The following is a 17560-nucleotide window of genomic DNA, read 5'->3' on the forward strand; positions in this document are numbered from 1 at the left end:
ATATACCAGGTGTTGTTAATTTTAATTTTCTCGATGATTCCTGGGAAATCCCGGGAGATTCGTTCACAACAGAAATTGTAAGAGCCAACAGGAACTATTAACGAGGAAGCAGTTATAATATTTATTTTACAAAGGTAGGATGGTACTTAACTATGTACCTCTTCGGTTGAAAACTATTTTCAACTTACGCCTGAGAAAAACGTTTTCTTCCTATTTATGTATTATGTGAAATGATTTGGGAGAAATCTTGCTCGTGGATACATTCATTGCAGATTTTCTACATTTTTGAATAGTGGAATTGAAAATGATCAGTAAATATTGCTCGAGAAATAAAACAACTTGGAAAAGTACGGACTCACAGTTTCAACTTCAGAAAAAGGTATTACCTTCCTTAGTTGAAGATTTTTTATTTACGATATTTATCGCATTTCTTTTTCTCCTTCTTTTTTGAACTAGCGAGGATAAGAAAATGGATGTAAACCATGTGAACTGAACTGGACTCAATATATGTAACACTTAAACTATCTTTCAAATATCAGGTAAACATGTATATTTTGTGTTAATTATTTCTTATTAACATATTTGTATTGCACCTCCCCATGATTCAGAAAAAAACGATTGCCGGCTGATAAGCTGTCTCTTCCCAAAACAGCAATTTTTACCTCATCCATCTGTAATGGTTGGTTACACACTGAGAGAAAAAATTAGTATATATAACGAATTTTTTGGTAAATACTACCAATCTATAGTCATTTTCGACCGTATTAATAGACACATATGTCAAGCAGAACCATGATTCGGAAGCCCAATATCGGCTACATTTTCTCGCCGAAAATGCACGTATCAGAATTATATCCTTATTATACCTCCTTATTGCCTTATGGGAACAATGAAAATGGTTAATACGCGCTTTTCTCACCAGTTTTCAGATATGATAATATCCAAGCTTACTAATGTTATCGAGTAAAATATACTAATCTCTGGTAGGGATGCGGGTTTGTTGACAATATGTACAAAAAATTTGTACATTCTACTAATTTTGCATTACCAAATGTATTTGGTAGGGATTGGAAGGGATTGGTTTGTGATGAACAGGAATTGACGAAAACATTGTGATAGAGCAGGAAAAGAAACAGGAACTTGATAGAGTAATCGAGAGATTCGAGCGTTGGGAATGATGTTAAATAATTTCTTTATAATGTATTGCTATTATTATTATTAATAATTACAGAATGATTTGAAATTATACACAGCATTTAAATTAATAATAAATTATTAAACAAAAATCAAAAATATCGTCTTCATCCCTGATGTTTATTCCAAAAAAAAAATTCTCTGATATTGTGTCAACAAAACAGCCATTATCGAATCGACGAAACGCTTTCGTTGAGTCGATTTTGAACCAACATTGTTCCACAAACCACAATTTTGCTTTACATGTGTGTTTACCATTTTTCTCTCGTAAAATGTACCAATGATTAGTACGGTAGAAAATGACTATAGTGAATTGGTAATATTTACCAATTTGTCATATTTACTAATTATTCCTCTCAGTGTAGTTTGACAGATTCGCATGATTTCGTGATAGTGATGATGGTCGATTCTTATCGCCTCGATTCACATAATAGGGCCCACCGTGACATCGATCAAATTTGACTATTTTGTTAAATCGAGTCTAGTTCTTGATTGAACTTTATGTGTTGCAAATAGCATATATTCGAGCGTTTCTGAAATGTTTCCCAAAGGAAAATATGTGGGACAACAAGCAAACCGAAGAACTCGGAAAATTATAACAATAGCGCCGATAGCTTTTACTCGGTCGATGTTATCGGCTTTGCTCGGTATCAATAATAGAAAAGTAGTGTGAGTGATCAAAATTCTAATCGAGACGGTTTATATAATAGGGCTGATTGATTGTTATTAGTATTCGCAGCATTAGTACACGATTTGTGATCAAACATTTAGAATTCAGAGTAAAACGAGCTAGGTTCGGGGCTTTTTTTTGAAGAAATCTTTTATTTGTTTTGCCAAAATATTATTCGCTCCAATTGTATAATTCATGCTTCTTACAAACTACACACGGCTTTTGCTAATATCTTCCGGGGATAATACATTATGTATGTGATTTAAAATTGTTCGGTTTATTGCTATTGCACAGATGTGATGGCTTGCAGCTTATATATCTAACACTGTTCAGAGAAGAACACAATGGTTCTGTTTTTATAAAAAAATATTCAATTTATAGTTCCAGCTTAACCATCTATTAAATGTAACAAATATAAAACAACACAGTCGTTAGATGCTATTAGAATGAGAAAGAACAACATGTGCACATATTTGCATCTATATTTTGTATGGACCAGTCGTTTATCACATAAAATTTTCTGTCTACCACAATAGTATATTTAGAGATTTCAAAAAGAATGTGTATACCGAGATTATTTGTATATCATTGAATATAATATATAAACAGATCTATAGCCTATTTGTATAAAATAGATATCCAATTCAAAATTTACACAATGTACAAGGTTGGGGGGTTTGTTATATGAGTATAGTTCAGAGAAAAAGAGAGACACAACTTGGCAAAGAGTGACAGTTGCCCATGAAGAGATTAAACAATACATTAAAAGCCGTAATTATTTTTTTTTGAATTCCTCGGAAAAATGACTGCACAACTCGTTATTCGTTATGTTAGACAACAATGATTGAATGTTTTTTGGATCTATTTTCTTGTCAAGGTGAGCTGTTTGAAGTAATGGTGTTCTTCTTAGTATTTTAATTGATTCTGTACTCGATAAATTATCTAGCTACCAAATGCAAATGTTCACCTTGCTTATTCACTAGCCAAGGACTATTTATTGATTTTCTATGAAGTCATGTGAATCGAACTTTTCCAGAACTACTGTTATATTATATTGATGTTAGTTAGATTGTTACCTTTTTCAATGTTCATATGTGTGTTTATAAAACGTGGTTTTAAAAATGCATCGCGTTCAATTCTAAGTGTTTATTAGCGATAATGAAAAGAAACTCGCTCAAAACGTCAGCAATTCTGCATCAATTGTGTCGATTATTGAATTGGTCTCAAAAAGAAGCACTGTTAGCATGAAGAATCAGCTTTACATTCAATTGTGAGCAGCTTTTTTCATCTATAATTTATTTTTCGAGCTCAATTTGCACAGCTCTGCTGTATGCCATTGTAGAACCTCCACCGCCGCAATGGAGTTCTTTGTGAATCATCTGTTGATACTTGATTGCCTTGATGCAGTTTCAGTTGCTGATTCAATAGCGTGCGATAGCTGCCAATAGTGTGGGCATGATTGTGGTGAGCAGCAGAGATTTCATTATGATAGCGGCGCCACTGGTCTCAACTTTTGGCTGCATATTCAATGGTTGACTGGTGGCGGAATTCTCCTGCGCTAGCGGGGCTCCCAGATTTACCGGTCCATTGTTGGGATCAGGCATGAACTGCCCGGTGGCTGGATCGTAGCTTCCGGGTGTGAAAATTTGTGTGAGTGGATCGTACTGACCTTGTTGGAAAATACTAGTATCAGGAATGTAACGACCGGGGGTGAAAATATTGGTGGCAGGATCGAATTCGCCCGGTGGAACGTACTGACCAGTGGCGGGATAATACTGGCCGGGTGGTGGGTAATATTGTTTTCCAGTGGGCACCGGAGCGGGGGATGTTTCGTTCATTGGGGCAAGAGGGGTTTGTGTCGTAATTTCCGTCGAATTTGTTTGTTGTTCGCTTGTCGAGTTGTTATTCATGATGATTGGAGTGTTTGGTACTCCGGAAACTCCACTAGGAGCTTGCGAGTTTGTAACATCACCTGCGACAGGAACAGCAGCAGCTGGAGCCCCCGGTGCTGCTGCTGCTGCTGCTGGAGCTGCGGCCGCTGGTGCTGCCGGGGCAGCAGCCGCAGGCGCTGCTTCATTAGCCTTCTCAACAACAGTAACTTTCTCTCGATAGATCACACGATCTTCAGGTTTGAGTGCGTTATATATCGCGGCACCCGCTGCTCCTGCCAACAAACCTGTTCCGACACCGGCAGCAATGCCTCCAACACCAATTCCGGACGATGGTGGTTTGTATGCTCCAACAGGAATTGCCGCAATCGGGAAACTAGGAGCAGCTGCATAGTTCACTGCTGGGGCGACGCCTCCACCTTGTAACCCACCATGAGGCAGACCACCATAGCCTCCGACAGGAGCGTGATAACCAGCTCCACCAGATGGGTAACCACCGAACGAGGGCTGATGACCGAAGCCTCCGGATTGAACATGTCCACTGTGCTGGTTGAATCCTCCAGGTTGATTAAATCCTCCAGGCTGTCCAAATCCTCCAGGTTGATTGAACCCACCGGCGGGCTGTCCGAATCCACCAGGTTGTCCAAAACCTCCCGGCTGTCCAGGCTTAAATCCTTGATTTCCCGGGCTATACGCAGGTGGAGGTTGATTGAAAGGTGAGTGTGCATTAGGATTGTTCATGGCTGAATATGGTGGTGGTGCACCATGCTGCGGATTCACCGAATACGGTGGTGGTGGGGCACCATGAGTCTGATGCACGTTATGACTTTGCTGCACCGGATACGGTGGCCTAGCAGCATTCTGAACCGGGTACGGTGGGGCTGCCGCAGCTGGTTTAGCAGGCTGATTGTTTACATTCCACCCAATAGGACGCGTGTTTGCTGATGTATCCACCGGAGCCGATGCGACAGGCTTCGGCTTCTGTTGGTAACCACTGTAGCTCAAACTGCCCGGATTACTGTAGGAAGCAGTATCGGTCTGACTGGGTTTCGAGACACGGCCACTGCTGACACCCGAGGAGGAGGAACCTTTCCTGCGACTATTACTGGTTTTCTTTGCTTCCAGAGCTGGTAAAAAGTTGGACGCACACAGCAGCACACATAACGTAAGCACTTTCAGCTTATGTTTGTCTATTCGCATCGATACCCTCTGCTTCATCGTATTACTCATTTCTTATGCCACACGATTGCACAAAACTGGTTTGCGAAAAAACCCCAGCGATTAATTCACTTTTGCCCCACTGGGCAAGTAATTTAGAAAGTATTTCGCACACTCAATCTATTCCGTAATATAATGCACCTATTCACGTCTCAATTCATTACACATTTTATTCGCAGTCTTAAATGTTTTAATGGGAAAATCGATAGTTCGTTCACTATTTTGCGTTACCGACAGAAAATGATAAACTTATCCCTTCGAGTCGTCACGGTCGAATGTTCTACACAGTTATTGCGTACATACCACTACTTAAAACCACTCTCAAATTCATTGAGATATGAGCGATATGAAGGAGTGTGTGTCAAATGATGCCTAGTGTAAATGAATGTACCGTCAGCGACATAATTTCGGCCGGTAATGTTTTTACTCTTAAAGTTGAAAAAGGGTCACATGTTTTGTATTGTTCTTGAAGGATATAAGGGGGGGGGGGGTTGATTTATTTTATTTTTATTACCATACATAGGACCAAGGCGCCTCTATATATACCAGGTGAAACAATCATATGAAATGCACTTTCAGCCATATTGGAATTGCTGTCGGTATTGTTTACAAACAGCATCAGAACGCTGCCGGCGGCTCTCTACAAACTGCTACACGCTTATTCGAACGATGCCTACTAAGTTCGGCTTTCGCGAATTTGTGTGAAAAAGAAGGGATGATTTTGTAGAATTTCATTCTCATTTCCACTACTCTCGCATGTGAAAATGCAAAAATGGTGTATCCTAGCAATATCAAAACAAACAACCCCCGCTCCACAAACCGTAATCCCCTTCTTATTGAAGTGATGATGTTGCTTCACCTGTTGTACATTAATATAAACGCCTTGCATAGGACACAGGTACAAAGGAATATGCTATGTATGAAACATTAGGTTCATCAGTTAATCTCGACCCAGCACCCAGACCCAGACCCGAGCACAGAAAACGTTTTTCCTCTTCACAAGTTGCAAATGAGTTGTTTGAATTTCCATTCGAACGGGACTGTCAATTGCAGTGTTCATTAACACGTTAAGCCTCGATTTTTTCTTGCTGCGCTTTCATTCAGGCCGCATCAACAGCGTTTGCACAATATCAGTGTCGGTCCCAGTTCCCAAAGATACTTATTGTATTAATAGAAAATAGTCAGCAGTTCGACTAGAAAGTAGTCACATTTTGTGAAAAATTCCTGTCAGTTCCAGTCAGTCAGCACTTTCCTACCAAAAAGCTCAATGTCGGCCCCTAGGGACCGACGCTGGGCTCAACGTGTTAACGTATGCATTGAAAAAATGGACTAATTTCGGATTCCGATGAAAAAAAAAAATACTGCAAAAGATACATTCTATCAAAAATATGTGGGAAATTTGTGTTTTCAAAGAAAATTCTGGTTTCCCGGCTTCGAAAGAGACCCCTATACACTTACACTTACACTTTTTCCAACAAACAAACCAGTCAACGAAACACTCTATAGCTGTATTCACGAATTCAGTTTTTCGTTTTTATGTAATACTGTGAAAACGGGTTGCACGAAGCGGTAATTTGAGTTTCTAAAATAGGAAAAAGTCACACGGGGCCATATTTGGAGAGTGATTATGCATTGGATGGACGTATGATCAGGATTTGATCGTTCACGCATGTTTTCTGTCTCTCGATTGCGATGAATTTTTTAAGGAAGATTAAGCTCTTTTGGCACTAGTTGTGCTGCGATTTTTCTCATGCCCAATACATCAAACAAAATATGATGAACGGTCTAGTGAGAGATATTGGTTTGAGGGCTAGCTCTCTCAATCTTAAATGACGATCTTCGAGCACCATACCTTCTATTTGGTCGATGTTTTCATCATTCAAAGAAGTTTATGGTCGTCCTTGACGTGGCAAATCGTTCGTTTCGTACCGGACGTCTCACCAAATGTATTCTGCAAAATTTTCAACGTTTCGGTGTGGGATACCCATATATTTGACGTCATCGCTTACCTCCTTGATGGTGAACTAAAGTACCTCGTAAAGTACTCTCTGCCAGTCGTTGTCGTCCAGCTCCAAGTAGGTCTCATCATCCATTATAATTATGATGTCGCGCTTCGCTGGAAAGGTGTTTTTACCAGCAATTTCAGTCGTTTCTTCTGGGTGATTGTAGACCCTACCGGCCTTCCGACATATGCTACGCTTCCGCATAGGATTGATCATTTTGGCCGGTTGACCGGATGCTCCGACCTCCCGGCCCAATGTGCGGAATAATGAAACCTTACTCTCGATGTTTTTCTTCAGCTTGTTTATGTTTGCTGGGTACTCATATGATGCGGATTAAATATATTTTACGACAATGTACATCATAAAATTGATGTTTATTATACCGATATGCAACTTAATTTGATAATGGTATACAAAGTCGAGTTTTTACATTTTATGCGATTTCAAATATACACGATACATACTTTGATTGATATTATATGCGATTATGATTTATTCGGATTTCTTGTAAGACTTGGCACGTGCAAAATTATACGATTTAATTTGCTGGGTATATTACGCTGATGCAGTTTGTGTGTCGTATAAGCGTATAATTTAAATCGATTCAGTACTGTAGTAAATCGTGTTGCATGCTGAAGAAAATCATGAAACAGTAAATCATATTAGATCCTAATAAAGAACATACTACATCATATTGAAATGTCAATGAAATGCTGATGCACTCGAAAGTTTTAACCGCTGTTGAATTAAATTTCAGATAGCCGCGCGAGATAGCTGGTGGATGATAATCCAGACGACCTTCCCCTTAAGAGAGGGGGGAGGAGTATCTAACTACCATAGATTCATTTATTGCACCCTAAAACCTACAAATGCCAAATTTAATTTCATTTGTTCGAATTATTCTCGAGTAATGCAGAAATTTGTGTTTCATTTGTATGGCAGCCCCCTCTTAGAGAGGGAGGAGGGGTCTCAAACTGTCACGAAATTTTCCCAGGGCCCAAAAACTCCTACATACAAATTTTCATGCTGATCGGTTCAGTAATTTCCGAGTCCATAAGAATCAGAAAGCCAAAAGACAGACAGACATCACTCCATTTTTATATATATAGATTTACGGACCATCTATGTACACTAGTGGTCTTGTGGCCGAGGGATTAACGTTACACATAATCATTTATTCCGATATGGATTATCGTTACGCGTATCCCAGATTTTGTCATTTCGGGACCAATTCACTGGTCCAAACCGAGACATGAATTGTTTACCAAATTCGTTGCGCAATATGTCAATCGTTTCGTGTGCTTGTGGCATGTGGCTCCGTCTTAATGAAACCACATGTCAACCAGATTTATTAGGTGTATTTTGGGCAACACCAAGTTGTAAATCATTGCATGATAGCTATTGACAGTAACGTTGCTCCCATCTTCATCTTTAAAGAAGTGGTGGCCAATTACATTTTCCTAGATGCATTGGAAGTTCTTGTTTTGCTTGGGGCTGCTCACCAAATACGGCAACTTTGCTTATTATTAATCCGTTCAATCAAAAATGTGCATCAAAAATGTGCTGAGGACTCGACTAAAGACTAAAGATCAACATAGCATAGCATTGATTTTGATAATAGAGTTCATTGATTTGTAAGCGTTGTTCGTTTATAGAACTTTCTATAATGAAACGTCAATACAAACTACACAACTTTATTTTGACATGATCTTTAACACTCCTATACTCGCGCATTGGTCTGTCAGACCGAGAAATCAATAATTCGTTCATTTCTCAGAAAATATCAACACTACGATTTTGCGATTCTCTCTAGCTTCGTTATTCGTCGTTCGTCATCGTTTAGCGTATTGCATGTGTTGGTACAATGGGGACGTGTGCCACTTTTTTAACACTTTCGGTCTGACACACCGACGCGAGTATAGCCATTTTTCATATTCTAGAATATTGTTGAATGAAATGTATAAATTAATGTTAGTGGCGTGGAATATTTATGGAATATAATGCATAAGATCATTACCGGACTATTCTTATTTGATTTCAGTCCCTTTTGTAACTGTATTGTACGGATCCATATATTAATTATTCGTCGTTAGATTCATACGTGCAAAAGCAAAATATAAATGTTTGACTTTCGTATAGTTATTCGATAAATATAATGGTCATACATATACACATTTGTGAAAGAATTTCACTTGTGGAAGAATTGTAAACAGTAAACTATAAACTAATCGGTAGCTTATGGTTATTTTTAACAGTTACAGTTTCGGGGATATTTTTTTTATAATGAACAATATCGACAAGAAAACAAGAAAAAGAAAAGGAAAAGAAATCCTCTTATATCATCTTTTTATGCCCCATCTAAAAAAAGGCATTAATTCTTAGTTTACTAAGAAAACAGAGACAAAAAATATTAGAAATATGCAAACTTTATATTCCAGAACCTTTACCATCTGGTAATTATCTAGGAGGTCGTCATACATTCTTCTCTTCGATAAAATACCAGAAAAACATGCAACAACTGCATGAATGTAAAACATATGTTTGTGTCGAGCATGCATTTATGCTATGTTCTGATTCTCACACCAATGAAACCACAATCGATTAATACGTTTTTATGATATTTTATAGCTCTTTATACTTCCATGAATTATATTCAGTTGCTTACTTTTAATTAATAACAGTAAAAAATTCGAATCTTCAATCATACCCTCTTCTTCAAATAAATGCCAACAAAGCCTGAAAAATACACAATGGCAACATTACAGAGAAGTTCAATTTTCGGTCTGTGACACCGTGCGCGAGTATACGTGTTATGATTTTGCACGCGAGTACAGGAGGGTTAAAAAACAGTGCGCTGAAAACTCAAGCAGTAAAGACCTCGTTGACGACATTGAACTTCGTATTACGAAATGGGGGAGTAGGTATGACAATATGGGTTTGCAGAAGAAATGAACGTACTTTTAAAATAAAAATTATGAATGAAAATTATTTTTACCAAACCAAATTAGTACTCTATGTAAATGAAAATCACTTTTGCTTGCAAGTAGTGAAAAAATATCATACACAAATTTTGTCTAAAGATGATTTTGTATTATAAGTTTTGGTGAGAATATATGAAAATTCATAGAAAATAGTTTGAATTAGGGTCAGAACAACGTACTTCTAGTAGGTAAATAACGCAAAAAAAAAATTTCATGCAAATTTTAGCAACTTAAAACTGCCTTAGGGTTGACTAATCTGATAGAGAATAGTTGGCCTCATACAAACTAATATCGTATCCAGATGTCGACACTATTCCGCCGTCAACGCGAATATAAAAACTCTCGCTCTCATCTGCTTATTTTGTTGGCTATATGCCCTACGTCAAAGCTAGATGCCTTTCCTGATGCTTCTCACCCATGGCCTCCTTCAGGATATCAAGGAAAAGTGCCCGTGATCGTATGGCCGGTTTCCCGGCAATATTCAATATTACAGGGGAACCGATATTGATGAAATATGCTCCCGGGGCTGAATGGTTAGCGTCATACATTATCAAGCCGGGGGATCGGGCTCGATTCCCGTTAGGGTCGAAAAATTTTCGTCAAAAAAGATTTCTTCCGATTTGCACTGTGGTCACGCGTATTCGAAAGCTTGTCTCTCAGAATACATCCCAGTCGTGTTATTTTGCATGAGAAATCTCAACTAGAAGTAGATACAAATAGAAATGACGCAAGTTATTACTATGTTGAGACGGCGAAGTTCCTGTTGGAACGTTAGTGCCATTCAAGGAGATGACAAAGGTAGTCGTAAAAGTACGAGTCAATGCTACTGCGTTAAAGTTTGACACCAATAACTTGGCATGCGGGGTTTTTTGAATGTTGGCTTTTTTGGTTTGAAGATTTTTTCTTCGAACATTCAAGGCTCAATGTATGAAGAAAAAAGGCCCAAGGCTCAAAAATCGACCCCTGATCATAATCAGGTCCCAACGGTACGTACGAAGTTTGTATTTCGTCATCACCACCACAGTGTGAACAGCACTGTTTTCGTGGGTAGTAGTGTCTTCATTTTGACTTACTTGTTTTTATACCGAATTGGTTGAAATCGGTGCGAGTCATTCGCATTTACCGATACCAAAACAAAGCAACAAATTTGATGCGATGCGGAATGGTGAAGCGCAAATGATTCATTGCATTCTAGAATTTACGCCAATACATCGCGGAATGCTGTAATTCTAGGAAGTAATTGATCGCTTCGCCAATATGTTTTCTTTATTGGCGCTTACTCAGGATTGTCGCCGTGAGATGATTTCCAATTAGTGGCTTCTTCCTCATCTAACGACCTTCACGATGAGTTTTTTTTTTTCCAATTTTGCACGTTTCAAAACGAGCTAAATGTGGGGAAAATTTTAATGAGGTTGTCGACAACCGGTTTTTCCATTTATTGATGCTCTCAGGCGCAAGCAGAAATGCGTATTTTTTTCAGCGCATATTTCGCGAATGAGCGTGAATACGATTTCAGGCTATGCGAACATATTCTAAGGGTACAGAACTTGGATCTTCTATTTGAAACATCACTCACTAACTTGCATTCATTATTTAGCTGTTATAAGATGAAATTTAATACACAACACCATATTGAATTCAGCTTGCAGTAGTATCGCTACTTTGCTTACGAGTTGTGTAATATAAAACAGCAACTACTCACACGACCATATCTCCAGTTGTGACAAGTGTTGTAACACATGTTTCCTTATGCGTTTCGATTGTGATGACGTCATGAATGTTTGTTGTCGAAGTTTGGCCTATGAATCATAGCCGAAGGAGTAGTGACGTCAAACTACCATCAAATCCAATCGTTGCATCTATTTAGCGACTGTGACGTTCGTGTACATTAGAGCAAGAGCAGTAAACTAACATGAATGGATGAATTCGTACTGAATGGATCACAAACTAATCGTTGTTTATGGCAATTTGTGACCTAAGCTTTTTATGTTTTCCCACCCTCCTGTACTCGCGTTCAAAATCATAACACGTATACTCGCGCACGGTGTCACAGACCGAAGATTGAACTTCTCTGTAATGTTGCCATTGTGTATTTTTCAGGCTCTAATGGCATTTATTTGAAGAAGAGGGTATGATTGAATGAAAAAACTCCAAAAAATATGTTTTCTTCGTCTTTATTATGTTTTATTCGTCATCTAATTCAGCCTCCTTAAAATAGAGTAATTTTTGATACTCCAACACAAATAACAAAATTCGAATTTTTCACTATTATTAATTAGAAGTAAGCAATTGAATATAATTCATGGAAGTATAAATAGCTATAAAATTTTATATATAACTGCATGCTCGAAACAAACATATTTTTTACATTTCATTCAGTTGTTGCGTGGTTTTTCGGGGTTTTTTTTATCGAAGAGAAGAATGTATAACGACTTTCTAGATAATTACCAGATGATAAAGGTTCTGGAATATATAGTTTGCATATTTCTAATATTCTTTGTCTCTGTTTTCTTGGTAAACTAATAATTAATGCCTTTTTTAGATGGGACATAAAAAGATGATATAAAAGGATTTCTATGAACTTCTTTTTCTTTCTCTCGTTTTCTTGTCGATATTGTCCACTATAACTGTCCACTGTAATTGTTAAAAATTACCACAAGCTACCGGTTAGTTTATAGTTTACTATTTACAATTCTGCCACAAGTGAAATTCTTTCACAAATGTGTAGGGGTAGTGGCGGCAAATTGGTCATGGGGGGCAAAGTAGTCACCTGTTTGTTTGGTAGTATAACTATTGACTATATATGCCGTATTGATAGTCACCTAATGTTTGAAGAATTTAATGACTTTTGAGTCACTCTGTACTTCAGAAGAGCTGTCGCATGTCAAAATATAAATAAAAATAGAAATTTCTCTCTCGATAGCCATTCGGCAGTAGTTCTGTGCGCATGGTATCTAAGGAATTTCTCGTGAAATTTAGTTTATTCAATCTGATATATTGGACGAATCATCAGTTTGGACGACTGTTCACATATTTTAGGAGAGGTGAACAGATATTTCGTTTAAGCTCAGTGATGAATTAGCATAGAAATTCTTTTGATGTTTGGGGGCAAAGTGGTCATAGGTGAATATCGACTTACAATGTTCTGTTTACTAAAGCTGATATACCGTATCACATTCTGCTCTTGAAGAGGATCCTTTTGTGGCTTAAACCCTGAATAAACATGCACCTCCAACTAAACCAAGCCTCATTATGCGGAATGTTGTTTGTTTCATACTATGTTTTTGTATGCATGAGAAAATTTGAATTGAGACTGTAGGTGAATAGGCCAAACTTATTTCATATATGTACCTACTATATCAAATATTATTTGAACAAATTTGGACGAAAAAATCGCATAAATCTATCCTATTTAGCTTGATATGTGCGGGTGACCACTTTGCCCCCACTAGGTGACCACTTTACCTCCAAGCAAAAATAATGTTCGATTTTTCACCTTTTTTCTAATGATGAAAAGTGACTATTTTGAATTTTAATAATAAAAGCCGTTTGCTATCTTGAACAACAATGAGTTGAACTATAATATTCTTCGAGAAACGGAAATTGAAGCGGTATGTGGACGCTGAAAATAGGCATATTCCTTAGGGTGACCACTATGCCCCCACTTCCCCTATATATATGACCATTATATTTAGCGAATAACTATACGAAAGTCAAACATTTATATTTCGCTTTTGAACGTACGACGAATATATCGACGAACAGTCAATATATGGATCCGTTCAATTCAGTTACAAAAGGGGCTGAAATAAAAAAAGAATAGTCCGGTAATGATCTTATGCATTATATTCAATAAGTATTCCACGCCACTAACATTAATTTATACATTTCATTCAACAATATTCTAGTATATGAAAAAAGGCACTTGTCTAAAAAAGTTACTCCTATACTCGCGTCGGTGTGTCAGACCGAAAGTGTTAAAAAAGTGGCACACGTCCCCTTTGTACCAACACATGCGATACGCTAAACGATGACGAACGACGAATAACGAAGCTAGAGAGAATCGCAAAGTCGTAGTGTTGATGTTTTTTGAAAAATGAACGAATTATTGATTTCTCGGTCTGACAGACCAATGCGCGAGTATAGGAGTGTTAAAACATAAATCTTATACACATTTTGAATTGTAGTTCTATTATAAGCAGGAATAAACTTGTCTTTGTTCTAAATCTTTAGTTTTAAGTTTATTCCTCATTAACACGTTCGTCGCCCAATGCGACGTTTCTGAGTTGGTTGCGGGGTCTAACTTGCGGATAAATGATTAAATGAAGATCAAACTTAGATTGTAGACAACTTTTGGATGAACTTTGACAAAAAAAGTCATATTATGTGGGTTTCGCAAAAAAATGCAGTACAGGTCAGACTTGATTATCTGGAGTGTTGTTTCTTTTTTTACACTCCGAATAATCGAATTGAAAAAAAATGAAACCTCCTGGTGAACGTTAAATAACTTTGATTTGCACCGATTAATTTGTACATTGCAGTGTCGAAGCCAGAAATTTTTTGGCGCAGAGAAGGGGTAATGTTTTGGAAATCGAGAAAAATATTCCTCGCCTTGTTACAGGTCATAAACCAAAATATTATTCAAATGGTCAAGTCCAACTACGAGCAAAAGCTTTTGCGTGAGCTTCTTGGATGCCAAAGAGAGTTCGATGGCATGGTTAACTGAATCAACATTAGGGATACTATGTTTTGGGTAGCCGAAGCTTGGAATGAGGTACCGGCTGATTTCATTGTCAAGTCGTAGAGAATATTGATATCCCGTTGTAAAAGAACGCATACTTTCGATTGAGAAATTTATTGACACGAAGAGGATGAGAAGTTTCAGGCCCTGATCGACGATGGTATAGTCAACACGACGATGGTATAGTCAACACTGCATCCAAAAACATACTTCTACCATGATGAAAATTCGATTTAGATTGCCGAAAGAGCGAATGCTTCATAAGTTTTTGAACCACATCAGGATGATGAAGATGAAGAGTCCGAAAACTGTGTTTCAAATGAAACAGCCTCATGTGGAATCGATAAAGCTATTACTTGGATTGAGGAAAACGGATTGTCATTGGAAAGAAAATTTCTGCTGCTAGAATTACGTGGGAATATTTTAGAGAAAATCATTATTCCACAAAATTGTTGCTTTGTTGCATATTATGCATATCAGAGTGCCAATGAATGTATGAGAAAGAAGTCACTTTCGAATTTTCGAAAGAGACTTCTTGCAAAATGTTGATTCCCGCGAAAAAAATACTCTATTCAGCTCAATCGAATTTCATTTACTAGTGTCGCAACGATGTCAAAGTTTGAATTTTGTACCCTCTCTTTGGGAAATTTTACGGTTTTCGATAAACTCACATTTTGACGTCTTTGCGACACTAGTAAATAAAGTCCAAGAGAGTTGAAATTTTGTATAGTGCATTCTTTTTCGCGAGAATCAACATTTTTCATAAAGTCCCTTCGTAAATTTGAGATGACAATGCTACTGCACATCGTTACTCATAAATTTGTTTTCAAACTGAAATAAATAATAATTTGCCAAACAAGTTTTATGATATTTATTCTGCGATAATATCGTACCACATGAAGATGCTAATTAGACATCTTTTGAGAATAAAAAAAAAACACCTTGGACTATCCAAGCGGATTCAATGGTTTATCACTTATTTTGTATTCTTTGGAACAATCTCAACACTTCTACCCCAACTTTTGCTTTCCTTTATTACGCCCATGATTTTTCGAATGATCATGTTATATATGATTATTGAATTAATATTTCCATTTAAATTTCTTTTTTTTAATGCAAAAAGTACACTATGGATAACCGGATTTGAGCATATTAAATGGACCCTGCTCATCGTAGCTACATCCAAGTTCCATTAAACTCCCATATTATGCATGTTTAAATATGGAATCAATGTATTCATTTGCAATTAGAATTTTCAACGTATATAAATGTGCTGCGGATAATTGGAACTTATTGTTTGGAACAACACCTATTCCCGCCCTCTCCTCTACCTAACTACGTTCGATTCTGTTCAAATGATCAAGTATATTAACAAATTCGAAATTTCAGATGTAAAAATTAAAAAAATGGAAACTAAAATACTCTGGATAATCGAGTCCGACCTGTATTGTGGAACACGCATAATTATAAAGACAAAACAAATAAAAGTTTGTACGCAATTTGAGGGCAAATCACCAAAAGGAAAGGGATTTTTCATTTGATATCATATGTGGAAGATGCACGGAGAAATTAATTGACCATCATCGACCGCGTTCTACAAGTCAAGCTCTTTCATTTGATACCTACATTGATGGGGTTTTGAAGAACATATATATATATATATATATATATATATATATATATATATATGATATATATATATATATATATATATATATATATATATATATATATATATATATATATATATATATATATCATGTTATATATGATTATTGAATTAATATTTCCATTTAAATTTCTTTTTTTAATGCAAAAAGTACACTATGGATAACCGGATTTGAGCATATTAAATGGACCCTGCTCATCGTAGCTACATCCAAGTTCCATTAAACTCCCATATTATGCATGTTTAAATATGGAATCAATGTATTCATTTGCAATTAGAATTTTCAACGTATATAAATGTGCTGCGGATAATTGGAACTTATTGTTTGGAACAACACCTATTCCCGCCCTCTCCTCTACCTAACTACGTTCGATTCTGTTCAAATGATCAAGTATATTAACAAATTCGAAATTTCAGATGTAAAAATTAAAAAAATGGAAACTAAAATACTCTGGATAATCGAGTCCGACCTGTATTGTGGAACACGCATAATTATAAAGACAAAACAAATAAAAGTTTGTACGCAATTTGAGGGCAAATCACCAAAAGGAAAGGGATTTTTCATTTGATATCATATGTGGAAGATGCACGGAGAAATTAATTGACCATCATCGACCGCGTTCTACAAGTCAAGCTCTTTCATTTGATACCTACATTGATGGGGTTTTGAAGAACATATATATATATATATATATATATATATATATATATATATATATATATATATATATATATATATATATATATATATATATATATATATATATATATATATATATATATATATATATTCGTTATTATTGGTTGTATTTGTTTTTTATAGTTTTCATGGTCTCGGGACCAAATGCGCTATATTTTTTAATATTTTTTCTGGAAAGCTGAGAATTTTTCACATAACATATCTCGAAACCAGAAACCGTTTTTTTTTCGTTTTTGGGTTATCATTTTTCAAAGTTAACCGATGGTTCGAAAAATAATTTTTTCCCATTTTTTCCACTACAAAAAATCATAACTTTTGATCTACTGGACCGATTCAGATGATCACATATCAAATCAAAGCCAATGAGCTTGTCTTGTTTGAAAAAAATATTACATTGTGAATAAAAATGGATTTTGTTTTCGTAATTATTGATTATATTTGTTTTTTATAGCTTACATCGTTTCGGGACCAAGGGCTTCATATTATTTTATATTT

At 36.6% G+C, this 17560-nt stretch overlaps 2 protein-coding genes across 2 annotated transcripts in view; one reads left to right on the plus strand and one right to left on the minus strand.

Moving 5' to 3' along the window:
- The first annotated feature begins 456 nt into the window (after positions 1-456).
- Positions 457-17560, plus strand: part of LOC129776090 (uncharacterized) — a 35323-nt gene continuing 18219 nt past the window's right edge. The window contains exon 1 of the mRNA XM_055781491.1: positions 457-539. The gene's annotated coding sequence lies outside the window, so the exon portion shown is untranslated. The remainder of the gene's footprint in view (positions 540-17560) is intronic.
- Positions 1989-5258, minus strand: LOC129776089 (translation initiation factor IF-2-like). Its single transcript, XM_055781489.1, has one exon. It carries the CDS (start codon positions 4981-4983, stop codon positions 3286-3288), a length of 1698 nt encoding a protein of 565 aa, XP_055637464.1. The 5' UTR covers positions 4984-5258; the 3' UTR covers positions 1989-3285.

This window comes from Toxorhynchites rutilus, chromosome 3, assembly GCF_029784135.1.
Source record: "Toxorhynchites rutilus septentrionalis strain SRP chromosome 3, ASM2978413v1, whole genome shotgun sequence".
Classification (NCBI taxonomy): domain Eukaryota; kingdom Metazoa; phylum Arthropoda; class Insecta; order Diptera; family Culicidae; genus Toxorhynchites; species Toxorhynchites rutilus.